Source organism: Microsporum canis, genomic scaffold, assembly GCF_000151145.1.
Source record: "Microsporum canis CBS 113480 supercont1.4 genomic scaffold, whole genome shotgun sequence".
NCBI classification, from domain to species: Eukaryota; Fungi; Ascomycota; class Eurotiomycetes; order Onygenales; family Arthrodermataceae; genus Microsporum; species Microsporum canis.
In genome coordinates this window covers 2763886-2788408 of record NW_003299166.1, presented here as the reverse complement: position 1 = coordinate 2788408, position 24523 = coordinate 2763886, and the positions used below count along the sequence as shown (strand labels likewise).

General features: G+C 45.6%; 12 protein-coding genes across 12 annotated transcripts; 7 read left to right on the top strand and 5 right to left on the bottom strand.

Annotated features, from left to right (window-relative positions):
• Positions 1 to 1584: 1584 nt before the first annotated feature.
• MCYG_05009 (uncharacterized protein) lies at positions 1585 to 2240 on the top strand (the record flags this gene model as incomplete). Its single annotated transcript, XM_002847226.1, has 2 exons — positions 1585 to 1916; positions 2111 to 2240. 2 exons carry the CDS (start codon positions 1585 to 1587, stop codon positions 2238 to 2240), a joined length of 462 nt encoding a protein of 153 aa, XP_002847272.1.
• Positions 2241 to 2735: 495 nt separating this feature from the next.
• On the top strand, positions 2736 to 3078 carry MCYG_05008 (conserved hypothetical protein; the record flags this gene model as incomplete). The annotated part of the gene is made up of 3 exons (XM_002847225.1): positions 2736 to 2784; positions 2847 to 2959; positions 3013 to 3078. 3 exons carry the CDS (start codon positions 2736 to 2738, stop codon positions 3076 to 3078), a joined length of 228 nt encoding a protein of 75 aa, XP_002847271.1.
• Positions 3079 to 4676: 1598 nt separating this feature from the next.
• Positions 4677 to 5993, bottom strand: MCYG_05007 (conserved hypothetical protein; the record flags this gene model as incomplete). Its single annotated transcript, XM_002847224.1, has 5 exons — positions 4677 to 4967; positions 4992 to 5355; positions 5440 to 5787; positions 5818 to 5866; positions 5948 to 5993. 5 exons carry the CDS (start codon positions 5991 to 5993, stop codon positions 4677 to 4679), a joined length of 1098 nt encoding a protein of 365 aa, XP_002847270.1.
• A 1038-nt stretch (positions 5994 to 7031) lies between these two features.
• Positions 7032 to 8536, bottom strand: MCYG_05006 (VHS domain-containing protein; the record flags this gene model as incomplete). Its single annotated transcript, XM_002847223.1, has 4 exons — positions 7032 to 7068; positions 7197 to 8195; positions 8265 to 8419; positions 8483 to 8536. 4 exons carry the CDS (start codon positions 8534 to 8536, stop codon positions 7032 to 7034), a joined length of 1245 nt encoding a protein of 414 aa, XP_002847269.1.
• Positions 8537 to 9273: 737 nt separating this feature from the next.
• MCYG_05005 (3',5'-bisphosphate nucleotidase) lies at positions 9274 to 10472 on the top strand (the record flags this gene model as incomplete). The annotated part of the gene is made up of 1 exon (XM_002847222.1): positions 9274 to 10472. One exon carries the CDS (start codon positions 9393 to 9395, stop codon positions 10470 to 10472), a length of 1080 nt encoding a protein of 359 aa, XP_002847268.1.
• Positions 10473 to 10719: 247 nt separating this feature from the next.
• MCYG_05004 (mitochondrial 54S ribosomal protein YmL16) lies at positions 10720 to 11646 on the bottom strand (the record flags this gene model as incomplete). The annotated part of the gene is made up of 3 exons (XM_002847221.1): positions 10720 to 11093; positions 11171 to 11284; positions 11352 to 11646. 3 exons carry the CDS (start codon positions 11644 to 11646, stop codon positions 10720 to 10722), a joined length of 783 nt encoding a protein of 260 aa, XP_002847267.1.
• Positions 11647 to 12434: 788 nt separating this feature from the next.
• On the top strand, positions 12435 to 14106 carry MCYG_05003 (conserved hypothetical protein; the record flags this gene model as incomplete). Its single annotated transcript, XM_002847220.1, has 6 exons — positions 12435 to 12480; positions 12510 to 13039; positions 13111 to 13332; positions 13379 to 13435; positions 13499 to 13829; positions 13883 to 14106. The coding sequence occupies 6 exons, from the start codon at positions 12435 to 12437 to the stop codon at positions 14104 to 14106; spliced, it is 1410 nt and encodes a 469-aa protein (XP_002847266.1).
• Positions 14107 to 14874: 768 nt separating this feature from the next.
• MCYG_05002 (pre-rRNA-processing protein TSR2) lies at positions 14875 to 15492 on the bottom strand (the record flags this gene model as incomplete). The annotated part of the gene is made up of 1 exon (XM_002847219.1): positions 14875 to 15492. One exon carries the CDS (start codon positions 15490 to 15492, stop codon positions 14875 to 14877), a length of 618 nt encoding a protein of 205 aa, XP_002847265.1.
• A 339-nt stretch (positions 15493 to 15831) lies between these two features.
• MCYG_05001 (conserved hypothetical protein) lies at positions 15832 to 17172 on the top strand (the record flags this gene model as incomplete). The annotated part of the gene is made up of 5 exons (XM_002847218.1): positions 15832 to 15858; positions 15947 to 16176; positions 16224 to 16444; positions 16542 to 16759; positions 16819 to 17172. The coding sequence occupies 5 exons, from the start codon at positions 15832 to 15834 to the stop codon at positions 17170 to 17172; spliced, it is 1050 nt and encodes a 349-aa protein (XP_002847264.1).
• Positions 17173 to 17749: 577 nt separating this feature from the next.
• Positions 17750 to 20754, top strand: MCYG_05000 (lipase/esterase family protein; the record flags this gene model as incomplete). The annotated part of the gene is made up of 4 exons (XM_002847217.1): positions 17750 to 17818; positions 17882 to 18354; positions 18410 to 18511; positions 18669 to 20754. 4 exons carry the CDS (start codon positions 17750 to 17752, stop codon positions 20752 to 20754), a joined length of 2730 nt encoding a protein of 909 aa, XP_002847263.1.
• A 402-nt stretch (positions 20755 to 21156) lies between these two features.
• Positions 21157 to 22345, bottom strand: MCYG_04999 (ATPase; the record flags this gene model as incomplete). Its single annotated transcript, XM_002847216.1, has 4 exons — positions 21157 to 21848; positions 21924 to 22043; positions 22102 to 22252; positions 22292 to 22345. 4 exons carry the CDS (start codon positions 22343 to 22345, stop codon positions 21157 to 21159), a joined length of 1017 nt encoding a protein of 338 aa, XP_002847262.1.
• Positions 22346 to 22582: 237 nt separating this feature from the next.
• MCYG_04998 (bfr2) lies at positions 22583 to 24213 on the top strand (the record flags this gene model as incomplete). The annotated part of the gene is made up of 3 exons (XM_002847215.1): positions 22583 to 22655; positions 22711 to 22816; positions 22872 to 24213. 3 exons carry the CDS (start codon positions 22583 to 22585, stop codon positions 24211 to 24213), a joined length of 1521 nt encoding a protein of 506 aa, XP_002847261.1.
• Positions 24214 to 24523: the final 310 nt, after the last annotated feature.

The following is a 24523-nucleotide window of genomic DNA, read 5'->3' as shown; positions in this document are numbered from 1 at the left end:
TGGGACAAGCCATTGACGACGATATGACATATAGGGTAAACGGTATAGACAAGCAACAATCATCGTATGACGGAATCTAGCCCCGTAGCTTTCCCCAAGGGTGCGAGGTGTCTATCCATTAACCAACTTGCTCCGTAATTTGATGCATCCACGCAAATTGATCCACAAACATGAAGCATACCAGAGGATGGATCTGCGCTGGGTTGCAGAAACATTGCGTCACTAACAAAACAATTGTGTATATATATACATCCAACCTTGCTTCTGATTGGAGCGATGCATCCCCTTGAAATGGATTGTAGTTAATGGTCATTCAACCGTTAACTACTTCTACGAATCATTCTTTCAAGATATGAGCGTCATTTGACGGGTGCTGTACATGCCGAAAGTACCCGGATCTCGAAAGCACTCCTTCTTGAGTGACCAACTTGAGGAAAGAGAATAAGAAATAACTGACCCCGAATGGCTGATTGAATAACATTCAGGGGGATACATCGGAAAGCAAGGCTCCAACATTAGGATTATTTTGATAAACACATATTAGATGACGAAAGATTAGGAACACTCCAAACGCCCATTATTTCATGGTTGTGGTCTGGGGATCGGGGCGGGGGTCAGAAGGCATGTCGCTGTTTCAAAGAGCGGGATCTGGGGATAGTTAGATGAGACCGACGGAGGAAGATTCTTCGTTCCTACGAAAGGGGAAGCGACATGCTCTTGCAATGAGGGAGCTCAGCTTCGAGTTTCTCCATTTCCCTATTCTTCATTAATATACTAGAGCTGTTGCTTTACCCAATAAATATGGACTAAATATTAGACTCACTCCATCTGCTTCCCTGGGATAGCTTACCGCTGGGTGCTCCTCACGATATTTTGCATATCCGTTTCTGAGGTGTTATTCACAAGCGTGGTAAATAGCGAGAGCTCTTCTCCAGCGGAGTTGTGGATTAAACTCTCAGGTACTCCGTATATTGATATTAGTAATGCACCTCTTCGCGGCAGTGATATAAATAGATAGTTACGACCCGTATTCCTCAGGCTGATACTATGTGCGCATGCTCTAACTAATAGGCTTGCCAACCAACAGATTTTATTGATCTATTGACCATTCGTTGCTATCTCCCAAGACCAGATACTCAATGTTAGAACGATCAGAGAGTGAAGATCAGTTAGGCGAACACCAATATGAGATGGGAAGTTTGTGTGACACGGCGAGTATCGGTCCACATGGATCGAAGGGATCCGTGGACTCTGGATATTTCATAAACCGAGAAGGGGGCGGAGATAGGTTCGGATATACAGCTCCGTAAGGTATAACTTTGTTCGATAACGTCACATCTGATCAACAATAGCAAAGCGGAACTTGAGGTTGGAGAACCAGTCTCGGAATAAGGGTCATTGACTATGAAGAGCCAATTGCTATTTATGGCTGCAAGTATATGTGATACACAGTACGCTAATGATATGCAGGGTACTTCAAGCAGTCGCTGTCAGACAGCAAAGAAGTAGCCTTATTTGACAAACATATCCTTAGTGGAGCGTATATGTGGAGGTTGGCTAACCAGTCATATATGGTGACTGGTGATGGCCTCGGCAGCACAACAAGCCTGTGCAACGCAGCCTATGGTTCTGTTGGAGCCCATGGTGGGATGCCTCTTTGTTGCAAGTTGTTCATTCCGTTGTAGCGGCCTGGAGGTCTATTTTGAAACAAACTGGAACCAGGGGAACCTTGAATGTCAACTTGGCGAGAAGTTTGATATCCAGGCTCAGGCAATAAACAATCCTACTGGCGAATTGGAGCAGACCAGGGCGTCGCGCATCCTTGTCGATATCACAGCTACTGGTAACGTCAAAGCCCCCTGGCAAGGGCGGCCCGAGCTCTTACTAGAGACCCTGATATCCCAATGTGGAACCAGGTGAAGGTACGGAGTGTGTGTAGGTATAAATTAAGACGATGCCGTGCATGCGCCATGACGTGAAGTTGCGCAAGTTCAAGGCAAAAAACAAGGCTTAAGCGGGCAGCCTCAGCTTGGCGCCAGCAATAGGATGACTAACACCAACTTCTTGGCAATACTTGGCTTGTTACCGCACTTTGGCTAGTCTTGTTTAGGTCTAGACTCTTGGCTTCCGTCTTGGCGCACCGCTTCACGGCCCTTGGGAACCCCGCATTCCACGTGGACAAGGCGCTTCTATCTATCTTTGCCATCTCTGGCGATGGCGCCGGAGTTCATCCAAAATAGACACATGTGGCAACATATCATTTCATAAGCGGTATATTATTCTATAGCGATCTAGCACTCCCTTTTTCGAAGCTCTCCTCATGCTCAATTAAGTGGAGCAGTATCTTCTAGAATCCCTCTTAGATAACGCAAAATTAAAACGCCTGCAGGTCTCCCTAGAGAAACATGACTTCATGTGTAAGAAATACTTAAAAAGGGTTGGAAAGGCATTCAAAAGCTGTTTTAAATGGCTCGGGCAAGAACTAGCCATCTCCATAATTATTACGTATGTATGACTTCATACTAATAATCAATAGTAATTGATTGGCCCTCAGTGATCGGGCATACCATTTTACCTCAACTCCTCTAGATACATGCGTTATTTTTGTTGCCTCGCTTTTTAGGTACAAAAGGCCAGCAAGCATCGCGCTTCTTAAGGCTCACTTAGGTCAATTTAACAGCACAATTTGTCTTGAGTGAAGGAAGACCATATAGAAGAAGATCACGTTTCTAAATATGCCTCAGTACAGACAAGGACAGAATGTGCGCTACAAGCCTGTTGGTGGTACGCATCGCAGAAGTTTCTCCCTTGTCATGCCAAGATAAACGCTGACCTTGAACGCGTAGGCCCTGATTCAAACACGTCAGAGAGCATCGGCTGTATTATGTCCGTCCTGACTGAACCAGGAACTCAGGCAGGCCGCAATGTTGATGCTAGCAAATCCAACCCCCGTTATGAGGTGAGATATGGCCTAAAGGTAATTTATAAAGGTAAATTGCTAATGGTGCATAGGTGGAGAATCAAAACACTGGGAAGTCGACCACTATCTATGAGGCGAACATCTTGGAATCTGTTTAAATGGCAGTTAATATGATACCATAGTAAGCTCACAATGTATACGACAACTTCAAAAGCTTAGTTAGTACCTTAAAAATCAAGTATTCCACCGCAATAATTTTAAGACTTTGTTCCTCTGACCATTTTAGTAGAGCACTAATTACATCATTTCACTTTCACTTATCAATGCCAATATGCCTATATGTCCTAGCATGCGGTATTAGGAAGTCACCATAGTGATCTCTTGGATGAAATCTCTATTTCTATAGATACCACATCTATTGAAGATGCTCCGTCAGTTCGAACTCATTACATAGTCAAGCGAGATGACCAACCTAGCTTATTTTGCTACTCATCAGAGCAAAGCAGGCACAACTAGAGGAGACGGACAAAAAAACCACAACTAAAGGCTCAATTTCTCATACACTGATAAGACTGAGTTTCTATCGAACAGGGGGTTGAAGCCTCATGACCGACCTCTGAGGCGGGAACTGAACGGGAGAGAGGGCAATCGCAGAGACAAACTGGGATTAGGATCATCTACACCTTGTGAGGGCTGTTAAGATGGAGAGAAAAAGTGGCATGAATATTCATAGGAGTAAACGTAGGGTCTTCCACAGTTAGGGATACCTGGATGCAGACTTAATGAAGAAATATATAATCTCCAGTGCATACAAAGGATATTAGGTAGCCAAATATTACTTCTTGCGGTTACGTCGGTGAATGTAAAAACACAGTGTCTGCTCCTGGAAACATTGCGCGCATTGAGGGTAATTCTGGTCGCACTCTATGTTGCTGTGCTTGCAGGCTGTGCAGGGAAAATGCGGCCGTGGAATAATATTATCCGCGACTGGCGGGTCTCGCTCTAGAGAAATAACCATTAGAATTGTGAATACAATATACCAGTCTCGCCAAAATATACCGTGGGTATTCGGCGCTTGAGCGACAGGATACTCCGCTTTGGAATGTACCCCCGCAACTCCTAACCAGTTTTGAATGAACTCGAGCATATTCTCCTTCAAACCAAAGAAGCAAACCACACAAGCCGTATCGATTCTCTTAGAGGTGGAGCAGAGACTGATCTTATACTATCTGGTAGACAATTTAAGATACGGTGGGCTTGGAGCAAGTAATTATGACGTTGCGGCTCTAGCAATGAGTTTCAGGCAAACAATCTTATTTCAAAATCAATCCAACTTTTTAGCCTTTATATACCTTACTTTTCCAAGTCTGGGGTGGAATTATATTATCCATAAGGGTGTCAGGTAAAGCCATTTACTGAGCAATGAGCCACAAACAACGGGTGACATCATACCTATCAATAGCTCTTATGTCGTCTCCGTAGAGTAGAACATAGCTGTAGAGCGTAGGAAAATACTGCTGGCATTAGTTGCACTAGCATCAAAGCGGATATCAATATGAGATGCGTAGCTTATAGTTGAATTTCGAAACCCGCGGTGATAGTTATTCGATATGACGTACTAACATATTGTTTTGTCATTCTCTGGGTCCCTAAGACAATATGCCGCCTTGAGGTTTATATGACTGATAACCTTGCCCATCTCACTCGTATAGATCCGTACTCATGTCTACAGTCTCGGGGTTGATTTCACACTTAGTCACCTCCCTCGTTTTGTAGTCATCTGTCCAACTGTTTGATGGCTTGATCTACAATCTAGATAGGGACGCATCAGTCGTATTTGTCTGCTATTCATTCCTCCTTCTAGCCATGTGAAATTCACCCTTTGGAAAAATGCTTGCAAGCGCCGCAACCTATTCAACCCAGTCTGCTCTGTTATCATCGTCTCAACCCCATTAATCCATATAAATCCGTATCTTAGCAACATTCCAACTCTTCTAGAAATGTCGATAATCTTCTTATTATCCTCCGAGATATCATTTGTTTCATCCTCGAATGCGGTCTAGAATGTGGCTTCAAGAGCATTACTAGAACTATAGTAATGCCAACCATCCCTATCCGAATATCCAAGAAGAGTTTCCAACCCCCACAAGGATAACCCACACGGTTGGACACTTGCTTCTGCCCAGTCTACAACTCCAGTTAAATGTCTAGTCTTCTCATCCACCAGTAGATTCATTTCATTTATATCACCATGGCATAATGCCCAGCGAAAATCACTACCAAAGAGGACACCCAATTGCGTCCGGCAAAATACAATTGCTTCTGTGAGGTAGGGTGGCATTGACTTGGCAAGTTGTTCGAGTTTCCGGTCATATTCATTCTGTAGTTGTATCTCTGGTCGCGGCTGTGCTTTGATCCATGATGCAGCGAAAAACCTAACACCGATATAAGCTTCTATGCAAAGACCATAAGCTTATGGGTACAAACATACCTTGCAACCTACTACTGTATTCACCTGCTTCTCGATATCAAACCTGAGGGTAGCGTAGGCAACACCGGGCAACCTTTCAATAATATAGACAAATATATTATCTCCTATCACCCCGGATGCCTGGGTCTTTGCTGCTAATGTGCCATGTATACTCTTCGCGAGCGAAGTTATGTTAAGGTCGAGCTGTGACTTGATAGACCGAAATTGTATGATTGTAGGTTCTGGCCCTGCAAGCAGTATATAGATAAACTGCCCCTGGATCGGTACACATTCGATCGGCTCACCAAGGAGGCTAATCGCAAGTGAATCGCACTGTTGGCGTGTCGTAGGGGCATGCTCCTTAAAGAATAGAGCAATTTCAGAGTCAAGATCATACCTACGGGGTTTCATTGTGTAGGGCAGATGCAATAGGTATGATATAGTTGCCGCTCTCACCCATCCTTTTTGGCAGTTAACTAGTCAATTTGTCCTTCCAGCTCTCGAAGTCGCTGCCTGCTGGATTATTGTTGGTCCGGGTTCATCCGTGGATGGATTACAAGGTAGGTAGGTATATCTAAGCCCCATATTGCCAGTTAGCCCCATAAAGGTCCCATTAGTATCATGGCCTGTTTATGATAGCGTTAGAGCGATAGGGATAGAGGGGCACTAACTTAACAATTACTTGTTGTGCCTTGGGTTAAGATATAGATTACCGGATAATTCTTAAATATCGTTCAGGTCATAGTTGGCAGCCCTGTATATAGGCGAGAATCGGTATTGGGTGTGTATCTCAAAAGCTACATATTGTAAAATTTATATAGGAAGCCTGTTTGTAAGCTCCTACCCCAGCAGAAGATTAACCGTTCGAACGAGTGTGATTTGCCCCTGTAGCTTTACGGATCGATCCTTCATCGACCGAAGGCCATGATGATTCTCTTGCATAGCCGACCCTGACATCAGAGTACGTCGCTACAACCGCCCTGTCGCAGGGCACCGGCCTTGGTGTCTGATACGTGTAAGGATTGAAACCAGAGCTCTTATTTGCCGGCCTCCCGAAACACATATTGGTTGGTGAATCTAGATTTTCTGTATTCACTAACGTCGAAAAGGCTTGGATGAGCCCACAGGTGGCTGGGGGTCACACATGGAGTGAAAACTGATACTCGTAAGGGTTGTTGGAGAGAGCTGACTTAATTTATTCATTGTCAGCATTTTGAGCATCTCGTCTTCCCCCCGTGGTATGAGTGCTAGTGTACTCCGTATAGATGTCAAAAACCCTCTTGTGGGGGGGTGGTTTTGTGTATACCTCTGCGCTTTGATCAAAGAAATAAAAAGGGAACTATGAGCACATTTTATAGCCTCCCAAAGGCAGAAAGGTCTTCTGTCTTGGCTCCTTATATAACTTGTAGTCTTCTTGTATTGGTACGCGGCCCAGTAAGTTATCAATATTCATGAACACAGCAGTAGAAGGAGTTTCACGCCTCGTGTTAGGTATCATTTCCTGAGTATGTATAGTAAATGCATAACAACTGGCGTCATAGTATCAAAGAAACTCGGGCTTATTTGCCACTCATGAATGTACCAAAAGAGGGGTATTCATTGGACCAGGACACAGGACGGTATATGCAGTGGGCGAATGATTCATGATTTGAGCCAGTAGATAGGCTCGAGACAGATGCTATAAGACCGCGGAATAAATGCACCAAGTTCAATAAGCAGACAGCTAATAAGCGAGCTACACTTCTCGCCTACACAAAGGGTTAGAAAGGGGTGATGGTCTGTAGCTATCTTGTATTGGATGCTTACCACGTCATTCCAGACTTTTCCAAGGCCGGAGTACTGATGGCGTTCCTGTCGCCAAAGGGGTTGTCAATATCATCGTCTTCTGACTGTTCACTCTCGCTTTCGAGGTCCTTGTATTTGTCGACCTGTAAACTAGGCACCGTCTGCGGCCGTGGTGGCTTGGGAGGAGGCGAGTTTTGGGTGTTCGCGTGAGATAGCTCAGATTCATCCTCACTATCGCTATCATCGTCCACACTCTTATCCATGACTTCAAATGCCAGAAGGGCGTTGATCACCTCTTCATGGCTGTGGATCAAGATGCCGATGTAATTCTCGTCGTCGAGTTTATGGATGAACCTCAAGAGCTCAGCCCGCAGCGCTTTACATTCTCCAACACGGCACATGACCTCTTTATCCTCACTGACCCGCATCTTTTCGCGGTTGACAAGCTTCATGGCATTTTCTAGACGGGTTATGGCGAAGCCTACTTCTGCAACAGTGCGCTTTATGCGAGCAACATCCTCATCAGAGGCTTTGGGTTTGGTTTTACCAACATAATCCGCAGTTACCGCCTTTTTTTCATGTTTCTGTTTGGATTTCTTCTTTGAATCAAAAGGTGGTTTTGAGTGTGAGGATTGTGAGGGTATGGTTGAGCTTAACGGCTTGGATGGGCCATCACCTGCTACTATGGAAACGGAGTGACCCAACGGTCCGTCGGCCGGTTCTTTGAGAATCTTCGAGTGCTCACGGCCAGCAGGCTTCTTTCGTTTAGGAAGCTGTTTATAAAGCGCGGTAATTCTCTCCATCCCAGCAACTCCCTTGTATGACACGGCCCACTGAGCGTATAGCTGCTGGCACTTGTCCTTGACTGCCGGATCTGTGTGGGGATCGGTCGCGATAACCCTCAGTCGTTCGAGAAGCGGTTCATCAGCAAAGCTTCTGTGAAATCTCTCTCCAGCATTTTGTATAAGGAAGTCTAGAATCGTCAAGGCTCTTAATTGGCTGTGTACATTGCCATATTTCCTGCAAAGCTATGTGTTAGCGATTGTTCAGGTATCATGGTGTATGAGAGAGGGGGGGAGCAGCACGCACAACTTTTTCCTCAGAGCACGACTAGCTTCCGTGGGTCCGCTGGCCTGTAGTCGGATGACCTCGATCAGGTCTATGATGCCACTCCAGTCGTCTACTTCATACTGTTCGGCCGTGAGACTATCTATCTGTACTGTGATGGCAGTATAGGGCTTTTTCTAATCCAGATCCAGTACACGGGTCAGTATCTGCTCACTCCAATAGATGTTTCGTATTATCACATGTATATCCCCGCATCTTGCACGTCCAGGGGATAGGCACACCACTTCGTGCATCGCATTCAGGAGCAAAAGAAAGTGGCAACGGCAACAAGGGAAGGGGATGAAGCAGAAGGGGCTATGTATACCGAGCCTGAGAACATGACTATCTAGGTATACTGCGCTGTGCTGGGCTTGCTAGGTCAGTGCGGGGGCTTCCGTCGTGGGGGGTTATAGCGAAGACAAGGTCTTTGTAGCGTCGCATAGAGTAGGTGGTTTGTTTCCCCTGTCTGGAGAGGGAGAAAGAGAGAAAGCTGGACAGGGCGTATAACTAGTATCACGAAAAGAAACTGAGGGTGAAGTTAGAAAGGAAACGTCATGTATACTTCTTGAAGCCGTTTTTCTTCTCTCCTTCTTGTTTCCCTTTTTGGCTCTGGAAGTTGCATGACGTCTTGGTGACTAAAATATTACTCATCATTATGAGTCAGATGTTATTAATATACTGACTAATAACTGACTAAGAGCCCAGGCCTTTGAGCTTATTAAGCGCCAGTAATAGCCGATGCCAAGACCCGGGCTCGGCAGTAAAGCAGAAACACAAAGGGAAAGCCGAGCCGAGGCGGGCCGGGACGGTCAAGATAGAGTAAGCAAGAAAGTAAGCTTAAGTAAACCGTGTTTCATGTTTTGAAGGACGATAAGACAGAAGAGAGAAGAGTATAAAAGGCCGCCGATGTCTACGATCTCCCCGCCACCCTCGTCTACACCGTTACATACAGAAATAAGAAGAAGAAGATTATATCCTCTGTTTATCTCTCTGCTCTCGCTGGCTGTGGCATTGCTCGCTATCAGAACTACGACTACGAATACTGCTGTCACCCGCTCCGCGTTCCCCTCTCTTCTATCTTGCTACCGTCACCACCGCAGCAACAACACCATGTCTTCCACTCCTTCATATCGCCAGGAGCTGCGAGTAGCAGAGTTGGCTGTCCAGCGGGCATCTCTCCTCACCCAGAAGGTCGCTCAACTGAAGGCTAAAGGCACCCTATCCAAGGATGATACCTCCCCAGTGACCATTGGCGACTTTGGAGCCCAGGCCCTCATCATCCAGGCTATCAAGAAGAACTTCCCCGACGATGAGATTGTGGCCGAGGAGGAAGCTAGCTCGCTTAGAGAAAATAAAGCTCTTAGCAGCCAGATCTGGGATCTCGTCAAGGAGACCCGCCTCAACGATTCAGAGAGCGATTGGCTCGTTGGTGGCCAGATGGCCAGTGAGGAGGTCTTCCTCGACACTCTCGACAGTGGTAAGAGTGCAGGTGGTCCCAAGGGAAGGATATGGGCCCTTGACCCCATCGACGGCACCAAGGGCTTCCTCCGTGGCGAACAGTACGCCGTCTGCCTTGGCCTGATTGTCGACGGTGACCTCAAAGTTGGAGCCATTGGATGCCCTAACCTCCCCGTTTCTGACGCTGCTCTCACTCCCACGGTTGGCCAGTCCGGCTCCGAGGGCATTGAGACCGGCGTGCTCTTTGGTACTATCAAGGGTGCTGGCTCTACCAGCCGCAAGCTTGGCGATGGCGCCCTCCTCCCCAGCAAGCCGATCTCAATGAGGCCTGTTCCTAACATTGCCGATGCCTGCTTCTGCGAAAGTGTCGAGTCCGGCCACTCTGCTCAGGGTGATAACGCCGAGGTCGCCAAGCTTCTCGGCATCACCAATCCAAGTATCCGTCTTGACTCCCAAGCCAAGTACTGCTCCATCGCCAGAGGAGCCGGAGATATCTACCTCCGTCTACCCACCCGCCCCGACTATCAGGAGAAGATCTGGGACCATGCTGCTGGAGACTTGCTTGTACGTGAGGCTGGTGGCCAGGTCACCGATATCCATGGCAAGAGGCTCGACTTCAGCATCGGCCGCACTCTCAAGGAAAACAAAGGTGTAGTTGCCGCTCCTGCTACCATCCACGCCCAGGTCATCGAGGCTGTTACGGCCATGTACGCTGCCAAGACTAAGGCATAAACTATCTCTCCCTCCCTTTATTTTTCTTACACCCCCCTTCTCATTACGAGCAAGCAGGTTATAAAAATGATATTCGATGGATCTGGTGAGAATAGTCTTATCATCAGAGCTCGGTGTGTGCCAAGCCATGCCGATGAACATGAAACGAACTGCAAAATTGTATATAAATACACATAACGCTGAATGACATATATTGTACAATGAAATAAAGCACACACATGAACAATTACATAGATCTGATCTTGGTCTACTTGATCTTCTTCGCCTTTAGTTTGATGGTTTCTCCGTTGACGAAAATTCCTTTGCCTTTATAAGGCTCTGGAGGCCTCCATTTTCTGATATCAGCCGCAAACTGTGTCACTACCTCCTTGTCGATACTCTCGAGAAGCAATGTCGTTGGCTGAGTCGTACGAGCCTTTACCCCCTTGGGAATGCCGAGCTCAACAGGGTGTGCGAATCCGACTTTTAGGGAAACGAATTGCTGCCCAGGATACTCAGGGGTGAGAGTTACCGCAGTCGATTCGACAGACACACGGAAACCGACTCCCACCAGCTTCAAGATGCATATATGACCCTCAGAAACGCCCAGAATATAATTTCGTAGATGCTGTCGAATGGTCCCTATAACATCACGTATTAGCAAAATAGTTCTTGACAGTAAAAACTGAATGTGAACCATGGTATTGTCATCCTCATACCCCACATAGCAGCCTGGTGTTTGATGGTCGAATCCCGCACTTCAAACGAAGCCTTTCTCGACTCGGGGTCATATTTTAACGTCGAAAATGGTGGTATCTTTAAGGTCAATGAACCTGTATGTGATTAACCGCAAGTTAGCTCTAGAACGTCCAACATGTACTCCAGATCATATTTTCTTACCCAGGGGCCCAGTTATATCGACCGCAGTAACAGGTGTATATTCTGCCTTCACTTTCGACGTAGTCTTATCCAGAGGAAGGTCGCGAAATTTTAGTGACACCTCTGGCGGCACTGCAATAGGTGCAGCGCCGATTCGCGATTGTCTTGGTGCCGATGTAGAGAATGATAGAGCTTGCGGTCTCGAAAACGTAGGTAGTAGGAAAGACGGCGGCGTTACTGGAGTTGAAGCTGCATAGGGTCGAGATGACCCCCGTAGGAACTGTCTGCAGCAGTTTCTGGATGTTGCCAACGCCATGTCGACAGGTTGTATCTGTCTGTTCAATTTTCTTTGCTGTCTTTTGCATCTTAAAACATTTTTTTTCCAAAGGTTGGTTGGTTCCTTTAGTTATATATCACGTGATCAAACTTTCTTCCAACCACCACATCAAGATCAACATTCACAGCTTCACATTTCAACATCCTACACGTCTTTATTTATATAGATACCTGTCATTAACTTCACTATACCCTCTGACCTGATCAATCTTCCAACAGCTTACTCTCAGACTTTGCTGTCAAGATTGATTCTTTTCTTCAATTATATTTGGCAAAGCCTGTTTAAGCAAAGAGGCCCTCTCTACGTTGCAGCTTGCCCTTATGCCCCTTTTAGAAGCTCGAATTCTATCTTATCATTCTAGTTTGATCCGATTTCACTTACTAACTCTAGAGCAGTCCTAAAAATGGAATCTAGAGTTACAAATTCGCGAGTAGTTCGCGTCCTCTCTCTTTTTCTATACCTTCAAGTATTCACATCCACAGTAGGCATCGTTGCTGGGTTCAAATTGTCGTCCTTTCGAGGTAAACCAGCTTCAGCCAGCCTTGAATTCCCAAACCCCGATAAATTGTCAAATGACAACTCCAGAGCCACAATTGATCTACCCCTGTTTATACATACAAGCCCAACGGAACAAAATAGTTTCTTCGCAGAGGCCCTTCAACTACTAAATTCAATGCAGCATGCGCCGTCTTGTAATCAGCGTGCCGTGGCGAGTTTGGTAACATCATGTCAAGCTTTGTCACCAGGGGAAAGTGAGAGGGGGCAACATGCTGTCTCAGACTTGGACCATGTCAAATCCTTATATGCAGCTAGGTTGGCTATATGTGAGGTAACCGGTGCAGGTGCTGCTATTCCAGACAAATGTTCAACTATATTCCCTGCTGGTGATAACTGGAAATCTAAATACAAGGAAAGAACCCAGGACCCCCAAAATACGGATGAAGAAATGATACAAGAGCCACTACTGGCATCATGTCTCAGATCTCTAGAATCTAAGCCACAGTGGTGGACAAGCTATAGCAATAGCCGGCAAAATGCAGCTTTGATGTGTCATGCCGTCCGGTTTGACATTGAAAAGGAAGAGCTGCTTAACCACCACAAAAGGCTCACTAAAGTCACATCTGGATTAAACGGACACTTGAACCGCTCTCTGGAAAATGCTTATACCCAAGCCAAACAACAGCATGCATTTATTCAAGCTATTGATGGTTTGCGTCTAAAGTTACTACGTGATCTACGTAGAGATAGCGCCAGCATTCATAGCCGGTTTACACAGCTTATGACAAGTGCAACAGATATGTTCCAGGATGCAAATAGAGAACTTCAGGGTTTCGTTAAGCCCGCCTTAACAGAAACAGCTGCTCTTTCTAAGGTATTTTTTGCCCGAGCCAGGATGGTGCAGTTTGTCTACTCAGTTACCAAGCCAGTTCTAACTGAAAATAGCAAATTCAATTTTCTATTCTCTCAGCTCGAGAGGTAAAACGAGTTTTAAACGAAGTCCTTATTAAAGGGGCGAAGAGAAACTCAGACTTGATCGCGGCAGAGCAAACTGCCCTCCAAACGAACGCTCACCTCATAACAGACATTCATCACTCGCTTGAAGAGGCGAAAAAGGCTAGAATACGTTTCATAGCTGAAGACTTAAACCAGCTTCATGTGTCGATGGTAGGGTTTTCCAATTCTGCATATTTTACCAGCTAACAGCCCATAGCATTCTTTAAGTGAACTAGTTTCGAATGTGACTCAAAGACATACCTTCCTTGATGATGTATGGGTATAACTCTACCTCAATAGGCTCGACACAAGTTTTTGCTAACAACTTGTTTTGTAGCGCGTTAAACATTTTAACGCCGTGTTCAGTAACTTTGAACAGAAAGCTTCGATTCTACAAGACATGATGATTGCGCAAATTATGAATCAGACTCGTCTTCAACAGTCATTTCACGAGGATCTCCGTGCCACTCAGACACTTCTACAAAACATCACAAACGCTGCTATATATCTACAAGCTACTATTGGAGATGCCCAGTCGGCTTTCAATACGTTTAGTTTATGGAGAGGGCCACTAGTATCTATAGTATGGTGGTCATGGTGTGCCATGATATCCTGCATTTATGCTATATTTAAAATGAAGCTAATAGTCTACGTTATTTTCATTTGTGGTAAGTATTACCCCCATTATACCGGTAACTTCAGTAAGCTTACGAGCAAGCAGTATGCGCAGTGGTGCTGCTTACTTCTAGAGCTTTTGGGTGGCTTCAGGCCGTGGAGATGCCTTCCCCCAGCATCCTGCGCGAAGCGACGCATGCTGATATAACTTGCTTTGCCCTGGGATTTCTCTTCAGTGCTGCCGCCGTTACTGTTATGGCAATTAAAGAATTCCCTATAAAGGGGAAGACTGCGGTAAATTCAAACCCAGATATGATAGGCCTTCCGTAAACTCTCCCTGTCTGGCAAAGTTTGAACTCCCACAGACAATCCTAGTCCTTATAACAAGCATCTTCTCTTTTTCTTATATTCCGCAATGTACACGCATTTTATATCACTATATTATTATTGCGTTTTATTTACCCTTATGTTGTCAATGCGGTTTGCATGCCAATATCTTTACTGAACGATATCAAGTCCATCCGAATCATTTAAATATACCACACAGCCTTTTTATAACTAGATTTGCTTTATAGTATTAATAGCATTTACCATAATCTCCACATATTTGAGATAAATTATATGTAAGACCAGACTAGTATAATGTATGTAGCGTTCATGAAATTAAATGTAAGAATTCCTAATTGGGATACGAAATGGTGATCTGACTCTCTATCTAGAAGGGTAATTTCATCATTCGTTTACCGCTCTAGGCTTGTTAATTTCCTTCTATAATATTCCATGTAGGCGACATAGTCACAAGTAATGGACGTATCTGCAGCATCTTCCGAGTAATCTCAATAGCTAGCATGCCCAATTCAGAGGGTACCTGGTGAATACTAGACTCAACGTCTATCCCTGATATGGAGTAATGATCATATAAGGTGGCAAGATGTCTCTTCCAAGGTGCCATTCTATGATTGATTTATAGCACTTTCTCATTGAGATGGGTCGGCAAATCGACTTGGCAAGAGGCCTCTAGAAGAGGGGCGCGCTGAAAATTTCACTGTGGCTGGTTTACTCGTGTAGAGAAGGTTTCACTCTTCATTCTCCTGCACTTCATCTCTTCTTTTTGCTAACGACTTTGGTGAACCCGTCTTCGTCAACTTCGGGTTCTTCGCGCTGCTTTGGAGCTGATCGAGGCGCTGGCGCATCTGCCATATCTATATCTTCGTCATCTTCGTCGTCATCATAACCATCATTATCATCGCTGCTGTCATCGTCGCCATTGACTCCAACCCTGTTGATAATGTTGGTCGGTAGCTTGTTACCTCCATTCTGCTCGTCCGCTTTGAATTGCTCCCACATTGCCTCGACCCGGTCAAATTTTCCCTTTTCGATCTCTGCTTTCAATTCACAAATCTGGTCCGCGATTATGCTCACACTTCCATCGTCCACAACCACGTCGAATTCATCCGTCATCACCTGTATCAAAACGTCTTCTAGGTCCTGTGCATCTGTTTCGGGATGAGTGCTGAATAACTCCGCAATAGCACCGCAAAACCAATCGCGTTTACTCTTCGAAGTAGGTCCTCCCCAGGATGATTCCACGGCCAGTGTAAGAGATGGCCATGAATAGAGGGTAAGAGTTATAGCGAGATCAAGCTGGGCAGACGGAGATAGGGGTGCTCTCTCCTCAGATTGAGTTAGAGCCTGCTGAGGTTGTGCGGACTCCATTGACGGAGGGCTATAGACTCTTTACGCTTGGAGTCCTTGGTATAACCAGGTATGAGACAGATAACCACACGATTTCACTCAAACATCCCACCTCGACTTTTTGTTATTTGTTATCTATCGTTGAGAGAAAAAAATATATTACCCTGACACGCTAATCCTAGTTAGGTAAATAAAAGTTTGTTTGTATTATACCATAACCGGAATGGAATATGGTAAAACCGGGGACGAAAAGGTCAGGTGACCTAGCTCGGCCGGTGGACGCTACATCCAAGCTATTTGATATAGGATAAGCTGAAATTTCAACTGAACCCGCAAATTGCACGCAAGTGGCTAGTTATCATGTCTCCTTCTCCTTGGTCCTCCTGGGTAGGGCTACGTGGGAAGCAATTCACTTAAGTATAACATTTCTAGAGCTGGATTCTCCTCAGTTCCATTGTATCTTTCTAACACAAAGCACGCTGGACCCGCCTTACATTCAAGACTTTTATCTCGACAATTAGTGTGCCTTATTACCTATTCGTCACCCACCCGTACACAACAAACTTTGACAGGTGTTCCTAAGCAAAAAGCAGCAACAATAATTCCTGTAGGGACGAGAATTATTGGCGGGTCTGGCAGTCAATACGTTATTGATCGGCTTCTCCAGGAAAAAGAAACTCCAGACATCCGCGTTTACCTAGTTAAGTTTGTTGGCATTCCCCGGTATTTCTACATATATTCTAATAATTTAGCAATGGAACGAGGAAGTTCATAATAAAAAACGTCTATGATTTCGATTACTATCGCAACATTTACCGTCGCCTTTCGGGCTCGCATTGTCTTCGCTTGTTGCATGATACCGTGCCAAACCAGTCAATGTTCATTTACGAGTACCTTACTGATCATCTTCTCAATGTGGCCAAAAAAAATATCCCTATTATAGCTACAAAACGAATCCTTAGAGATGCCTTACGTGGGCTCAAAGGGCTGCATGACCAGGATATTGTCCATACAGGAAAGTGTTCTGGAAGTCTTCTCGTGGAAAAAATTACTCATACTAGTGCTTATAGACATCAAAGCAAATAATATTATGATTGACTGGAAAGAAGAGAATGGAGAAGTAGTTATCACCCGGGTACAACTAGCTGATATCGAGGATAGTGCAATCATACCCCCTAATTGTGATATACTCGGAAAGGCTGTAGGAAACTGGATGTGGCGCAGCCCAGAAGCCCATGTAGAGGCCCGTGTAAATAAGCCCTCTGACATATTCTCCTTTGGAATCGTGGTAAGTTGCTTTGTTTATAATTTCAATATTGGTATATGTTAGTAACTGATATATATCAGTGCATTTGCGCAGTCTTGAAGTATGTTATTTTCGCTGTTGATGCAAAGGAACTTCCGGAGGGCGTGGACATTCATGCAATTGTTCTCCAGCGTCAACTGTCTTACTTTGGGAATGATGAGTCTGTCAATGCATTTTTAAAGCATATTGGCGACAAAAGTCCTTGGTGCACGGTCATTAATATTCTTTGGAATGGATTTGACGAGACCACTCCTCGTGAACCGTTTGCGTTATGGAAGGATGTGGATCCAATATTTAAAGACCTGATTTCTGGGTTAACAGATATTGATCCAAAAAGGAGGCTTACTGCTCAAGCGGCTTTAGATCATCCATGGTTTCAGGGAGCCGATGGTTAAACCCTAGTGTGTTTCCTTGTTGGTTTGACAATTTGATGGGTAGCTGAATATTGACACCCACTCTCTACCCTGAGTCTTTCCTTTTTGTAACTGGATGCCACTCCATAATCCGGGTTTCTTATTTACATGCACCAATTATACAGTGAGTTCCGAAAACGCCAGGCCCACCCCATATCCATCACCAGTCAAACTGTTTTATAACGATATGTATAAAATTCTGGTTCCCTTGCAAAACATTACATCATTTGAGGCCTACTTGCCGCTTGACACGTGATCAGTCGTAGAGCTTGGTCAGCGCTTAGCTATGACATCATCTTGCTTGTTCTTTTTTTTTTTTCTTTCCATCTTCCATCTTCTCTTGTTCAAGTAAACAATCAAGGCAAACTTGAAAAGCTCGAGGGTACACACAACCCGTGGCAGACTTAATACTAAGAGCATGGAATTCCCCCTTCAGAACCTCCGTCTAGGACCATAACTGCTACCCAATGGAGAGATATTCGTGCTTTATCTTCATCTGTTTATACCCAAGTCAATGATCCTTGCTACTACCGTTGGTAGCATACACTGGTGATTTGAAATGCCATTCAATATATTTTCAGTGGCTGCCAATGCCTCCTTTACAACTATTTCGACAGGCATAACTCACGTATGGCCCCTTGAATATGCAAAAACTCACTCATGATAGGCTAATCTGAAACCCTCCGCGCAGTATCTGGGTAAAAAGCCCGTCAAGACCGAGCCAGCAGCTCACTTCTCCTATCATTCGGGCCTCAAGGTTATCCGTCAGTTCCTCGAACACGCGGCGCGCCATACGGTTGAAGAACTGCAGGCTTTTACAGGCCAAAAAGTCCCGCCATCCTACTGGGTCGCAACGGGGAGTGTTATCATTCCCACAAGGTATTTGGAGTCGGCATCGCATTTATTAGTTGCGCAGCTGGGTCTGGAAGGCATATCCCTGGTTGGGGGGAGTAAGTGGTGGCAATGGAGAGACACTGAGGCTGCTCTGGTTGCAGAATGGCTTGAAACCAAGAGAGATTATAACGACCGACGAGCGCGGAACGCCAAATCGAATCGTATTATTCTCTACGTACATGGTGGTGCTTATTTCTTTGGCAGCGTGGATACCCACAGGTATCAATTACAGAGGCATGCTAGGAAATTGAAGGCTCGAGTTTTTGCTCGGTGAGATTTTTCCTCCCCATCATTGAGATAATTGCTAACTTTTGCCCTATCGTAGTAAGTATTTTATTACTTTACTGAAAAGGTCTTTTTCAGCTCATGTTATTAATGATATAAAAACCAGCCCGCTTTCGATTAGCTCCACAGTTCCCATTTCCATGTGGGCTGCACGATTGCCTCGCGGCATACCTCTATCTAATAACTATCCAAAAGCCAGATGAAATAATACTAGCCGGGGATTCTTCTGGCGGTGGCATGGTTATGTCGTAAGTAGTATTCGAAGTAAAAGTGAACTTAGTAGAATTGACAAAATCTAGGATGCTGGTTACCCTCCGAGATCAAAACGTTCCATTGCCTGCTGGAGCTGTTCTTATATCCCCGTGGGTTGATTTGACGCACTCTTTTCCAAGTGTCTCCGGTACTGGAGTGGATGATTATATCCCTATTTGCGGTTTTATGCACCGGCCATCGAAAGTATGGCCGCCGCCAAACTTAGAAGAATATGGGATAGAGTCAACAACTGGTGAAAAGATCCTCAACAAGATAAATTCACCGCCTGTTATGGAAAAAAATTCTAGCCTGGATACCAAAACAATTGAAGATTATTACACTCACCAGGCCCGTGCTGCAGTCGAATCGACTCACGTTGACGAATATTCAACGTCCCAGCTTCCTGGCTCAAGTGGTCACCGCCGCACCGCACAAATGATTGATGAGAATCTCAGAGTTGACATTGATGGCGCAACTGTCGAAATAAAGGACCAAATACACCTATATACTACCAATAAACTGATATCACATCCACTGGTGTCTCCTGTCCTGCAGCCGTCGTTAGGAGGCCTACCACCACTCCTCATCATTTCTGGTGGGGGAGAACTCCTTCGTGATGAGCAGATTTATCTTGCACATAAAGCGGCCAATCCAACAGCATATCCTCCAAGTGACGAGTATCTTGACAGGTATGATCCGGACCGTGAAATTCTATCACGTTATAAACCTACGTATGTCCAACTCCAGGTCTGGAACAACCTTTGCCACGTTGCACCAACTCTCAGCTTTACACGGCCAGCAAAATATATATATAGAGCTGTTGCCCAGTTTTCTGCCTGGGCACTGTCGAGGGCACAGGAGTCGAGTATCGATATACCGGAATCTTCCCCGGCATCATCAGGCGAGTTGCTCCTAGGGGTTGGTGAAGAGGGGCGGTTAAAGAAGCAGAGATCAGAAGCAGCGCAATTCTCAACAATCGGAAAGGCTGGTGATTCAATTCCTCCATTCAAGAACCACATGATTCGCCAGCTTGTTGATTCTGAAGGCAATCTATTCCCACTTCCCGATGAGCACGAGCTCTCGGCTCTTCAAGTCCCACGCAACCATATTGGGGTACCAAAACCCACGCCAGTTCGCCGGTGGCTTGCAGCTAAAGGAGAATGGGACACTAAATTTGCCAAAGAGAAAGACAGGCTGCAAAATGAACGACTAACACATATTCCACTTGGTATTGATGATATAGCACCTGGAGATTGCCCGCCACCTAGCTCCCTGGCTGCGCAACGGGGGGTTACCGTGAGCAAAGTAAGGCAACCAGCCCAGAAAAGTATTCTACTTTCTCTGTGGAACAAACTTGGGGCTATTCACGACGTCAAAGCTGTGCAAAAGGAAAAGAAAGAACACGTTGAGGAGAAGTTTCCTACTTTATGGCGTGGAGGTGTCAATAGCGAACAGGAAGATACAGTCAACATAACACGTCCAAGTGGGCAAAGCAACGCTAAAGTTGTTACTGATATTGGCCAATCTAACGAGTCTCAACGTGATTTTACCATAAGGTCCGGCAAAACAACCCCAGATGCATCTGTACCACAGATTTGGAGATCCCATAGTAGCGAAGAGTTTGAAAGGACACGTTCTACACCCCGTCGCACCAGTGGCTCTTCCCAGCTGGCTGACAATAATGAAGGCCATAGTGAAGATAATAGGCCTGCTACCGAGCCACCGCTAGATGAAGCAAGTATACGAACAGTCCGGCACTCGAAGGGAGTCATTAGCCCTTCTCCAGTCTTATCTGACATCATGGCCAGCTATAACCAGTCACTTGAATCTACTTCACTACCCGGACCATACGACTTTGAGTACATATCAACAGTTAACAAGGCCGGCCCAAACACAAAACCAATGCCGCGGGAGGAAACTATCCTTAAAGACACAAATGAGGCTACCCAGCCTCTAGCCGGTAGTAGTGGAAAGCGCATGAACCTAATGAGGTTTGATTTTGAGTCTGCGACGCGCAGCAATTTGCATTTAGAACCAGAACCATTTCCTACTTTGTCGCCCGGGGCTAATATCGATGCTTTGGATAACCAAAGCGGGTATTCCAGCCATTACAGCCAGCAATCATCCAGATAAAGTCGGTATACAAGACAGTAACCGCTCATAAATGGGAGGGCGCGGAGAGGGTTGAAGCCATCAAGCTACCAATATCTGCATACCATATAAGTGCTATATGCTGAAATATTGCCACCCAATATGCTTATTTCGAGGCTCTCGAGTGTCTTTTTTTTCATTATTGTCATATACCCTTCCGCTATATACTTCTAATTCATTCCATATTTCCTGTAGTAACATTATCTCTTGCCTAAATAAAGAAACGTGGATAATATACATTTAGGTTGGACTAGCTCTTCCAACGTACAACATTTCTGTGGGATATATTGAGGCTGACTATTATGGACCTTTGTACGAGTGGGCTCAGATATAAACCCTAGCGGGCACGCTCAAGATGAGCCCGCTTCAAAGAGTGCCAATGTGTCACCATTGAAGCCCAATTTTCTCTGCAACTTTTTTGGAGACGTCCAAGAATGCGTTCCGGCGAGGACTTCTATCGTCTCCCTCCTCTGCAACGACAGTAGGCATGCCTTTATCCGCATCTTCACACACTCGAGCATCAAGGGGAATATCTCCGAGAAAATCGATCCCAAGGCGGTTACAGGCTGCAACTACGCCGGTATTGTCGCCGTGGCTGTGCTCGTACCCGTCATTAATTGCGGTGTGGCTACCCGATCGAGAAAATATCTTCGTTTGTTTTCCACAGTGCGGACAGGCAAAATAAGCCATGTTCCGTATCATCCCTAGTACAGGAACGTTCATCTTTTCAAATAAGCCGAATCCTCGAACGGCATCACGAAGCGCAATATCTTGAGGCGTCGACACGATGACAGCACCGTCAACCACAACCTCCTGGTTGATGGTAAGCTGCACATCTCCTGTCCCCGGGGGAAGGTCCAATATGAGCACATCCAGAGGGCCCCAGGATACGGAATGAAGAAGCTGGTTCATTGCCTTGCTGACCATGAGACCTCTCCAGGATATGGGAGTTGTGTCCATAAGGGGCGAGTTCGGGTCGTCAGTCAAGTGCCTAGTATCTTCAGGTGGCGGTGGGAGCAAGTATCCCATAGACATCGATTTCAGACCATAATTGGTCAGAGGAATAAGGCAGTTATCTGAAGGAATGGAGAGAAAAAAGAAGAAAGCGCTTAGCTTCTTGCTCCGGCGATAAGGTCAGGGAGAACACATACTCCCGTCAAGGCGCGGCTCCCCAGATAGGTTTAAGAGAGTAGGTATGGATGGGCCAAATATGTCTGTATCAAGGATACCAGTTCGAAATCCTCGTCTTGCCAGGGAGAGCGCAATGTTTACTATTCAATGTTAGCTGCAATGGACGGCAACAAAAAGAAAATGACATAGATATCTCACCTGCAATTGTAGATTTTCCAACCCCTCCTTTGGCTGATGAAACAGCAACGACTTTGTTAACATCCTTTATTTTCCGTTTCTGAGGTAGCCCCCGTCGGCTTTGAAATGTTGGTGGTGTCCCAGATCTAGGCAGGCCCTTAGCAGTCGTTAGCTGAGAGCTCCAAGGATGGAATCAATATAAAGGGCTTACTAGTGGGTTCTCATGCTGAAGCTGCCGACAGGTAGAAAATAATGCCCGTTGCATGATAATCGCAGCTCAATTGTGAAGCTGTGGTTCTTTTTCTCATCATCTCAGCTTCAACTACGAAGTTTTGATTTTGGGTTTTGTGAGCATCGGCAAAACTTGCTTCGATTGCGGTGAAACTTCAAAAGGAAATTTTTCGCGGTCAGTTTTCGATGTTGATAAAAAAAATCAAAAAGATAAAAAATCAACAACTTCAAGTTCGATTGACAAACAAATTGCTACGACGATTTATTCATCATGTCTGTGAAGAAAGGACGAAGTAAATCTTTGGCTGAGCAAATTGCCGAGCTTGAGGATCCAACACCAAAAGGTATTATCCAATCGCTTATTATTTATTGAGCAACGGACTGACATTGAATTGCTAGATTTTGACCCAGAGGATCAGAGCGATGGCGCACAGGATAGTGATGGCGAAAGCGTTGGTGATGGCAATAACTTGGAAACTGGGAGAGAGCATTATGAAGCCGTGAGGTATGCTGACGACCTTGTTGAATGCAGGATTATCCCCCTACTGACATGCTGGCAGTGAGAGTAAGCTGCGAAAACCAGCTCAGGTTGAGCTAGGACGCGAGTATGCTGGATCACGGGTTAGTCGAAAAGAGTTGAATGGATATAACTCCGGCGCATCTGGCTCTTCTGAGGAGGACGACTGCGATAGCGCAGGTTCCGGCACTGATGAAGGGATGTCAGTTAGCGAAGATGATGAGGACGACAGCATGAGCGAAGGATCTGAGATGGATGATATGGAATCAGATCAAGACAATGAGTCCGGCCCCGACATTACTGATGAAGATGAGATCGAAGACATGACAACAAAGAGGTCGAAAACACAGCCCCAGAACTCAGGTGATAAGGACCGGGAAGAGCTGAGACGGTTAATGGCCACTGGAGACAAGATCGTGACCGCATCTATATCACAAGCCGCCAAAGCTGACGCTATCAAGGGAATCGCTGTTAAGCAACAGAGGCAGACATTCGACAGCTTGTTAAATTCCCGGATTAAGCTGCAGAAGGGTCTTACTGCGTTGAATGGCAAATTTACTCCCTCAAACGAGAATGAAGAACTGATCAAATCTGCCGAGGCCGCTGCATTGTCGCTATGGAATACTTTGGGCGACCTCCGACAGACCCTCTCCGACCACCACGCTGCAGGCAGCGCTAACCCAATGAAACGTAAGAGACCTACACATGCGACGGTAGAGACAAGTTCAACAGACCTATGGAACCAGATGTGTGAGCTTGAGGCGCAATCACTCTCCCACCGGCGTGGAGTGCTTGATAAATGGTCCCGAAAAGTTCGCGGATCACGTAGCAGCACGCTATCTAACAACAACCGAGGAAAGCTATTAAACACCGGATCGGAAGAGCAGAGCATGACCACTGTTCTAGAGGCATATGTGGCAAAGGAGAGTAAAAATGATAAGCCGGCTACTTCTGCAGGGGGGCCCGGTCCCGGAGTAGTCTACGATGATACGGCATTCTACCAGTCACTTCTCCGCGACCTGGTCGAGCAGCGAATGTCGACATCTGCTAACGGTGGTGCTATCTTTGATTCGATCTCGGCTCAGCTACCCCGGAGTGGGACTACGAATCCTATTAGTGGAATGCGCAAGGATAAGGTGAAGCGGGCCGTGGATACAAAGGCCTCCAAGGGGCGAAAGATGAAGTATACGGTTCATGAGAAGTTACAGAACTTCATGGCTCCAGAAGACCGCGGTTCATGGTCTAATCGGGCTAGAGACGAGTTCTTTGCTTCATTGCTGGGGCGAAGCGTAGGGAACGTGTTGGGCGAAGATGTGGACAGTGGTAACGACAGCGAGTCTGCAGACGATGATGCCGAAGAAGGGTTAAAGTTGTTTAGAAGTTAGCCATATTACCTGCGGATTAAATGGAATCTCAAAAGGATTGACCCAGGAGTAACGTTAAATATATTACTATATATAGTGAAAGATGCATGTACAGTCATTATAATTACCAACATGAGTGAGCGCTTAGAGCGGGTCATTTTGAAGACAATATGTGATTGATTCTTTTGGCCAGCTTCCCGAGCGCCATGGAAAATGCAGTGCCCGTCGCGGTCCTGCGCTGTGACCAAGTTAGTCAGGGACTTTTGTATGAAAAATCATGGGAGGAGGCATAGTCAGGGGTATGGAAAAGAAATGCAGAAGAGGTTATAAT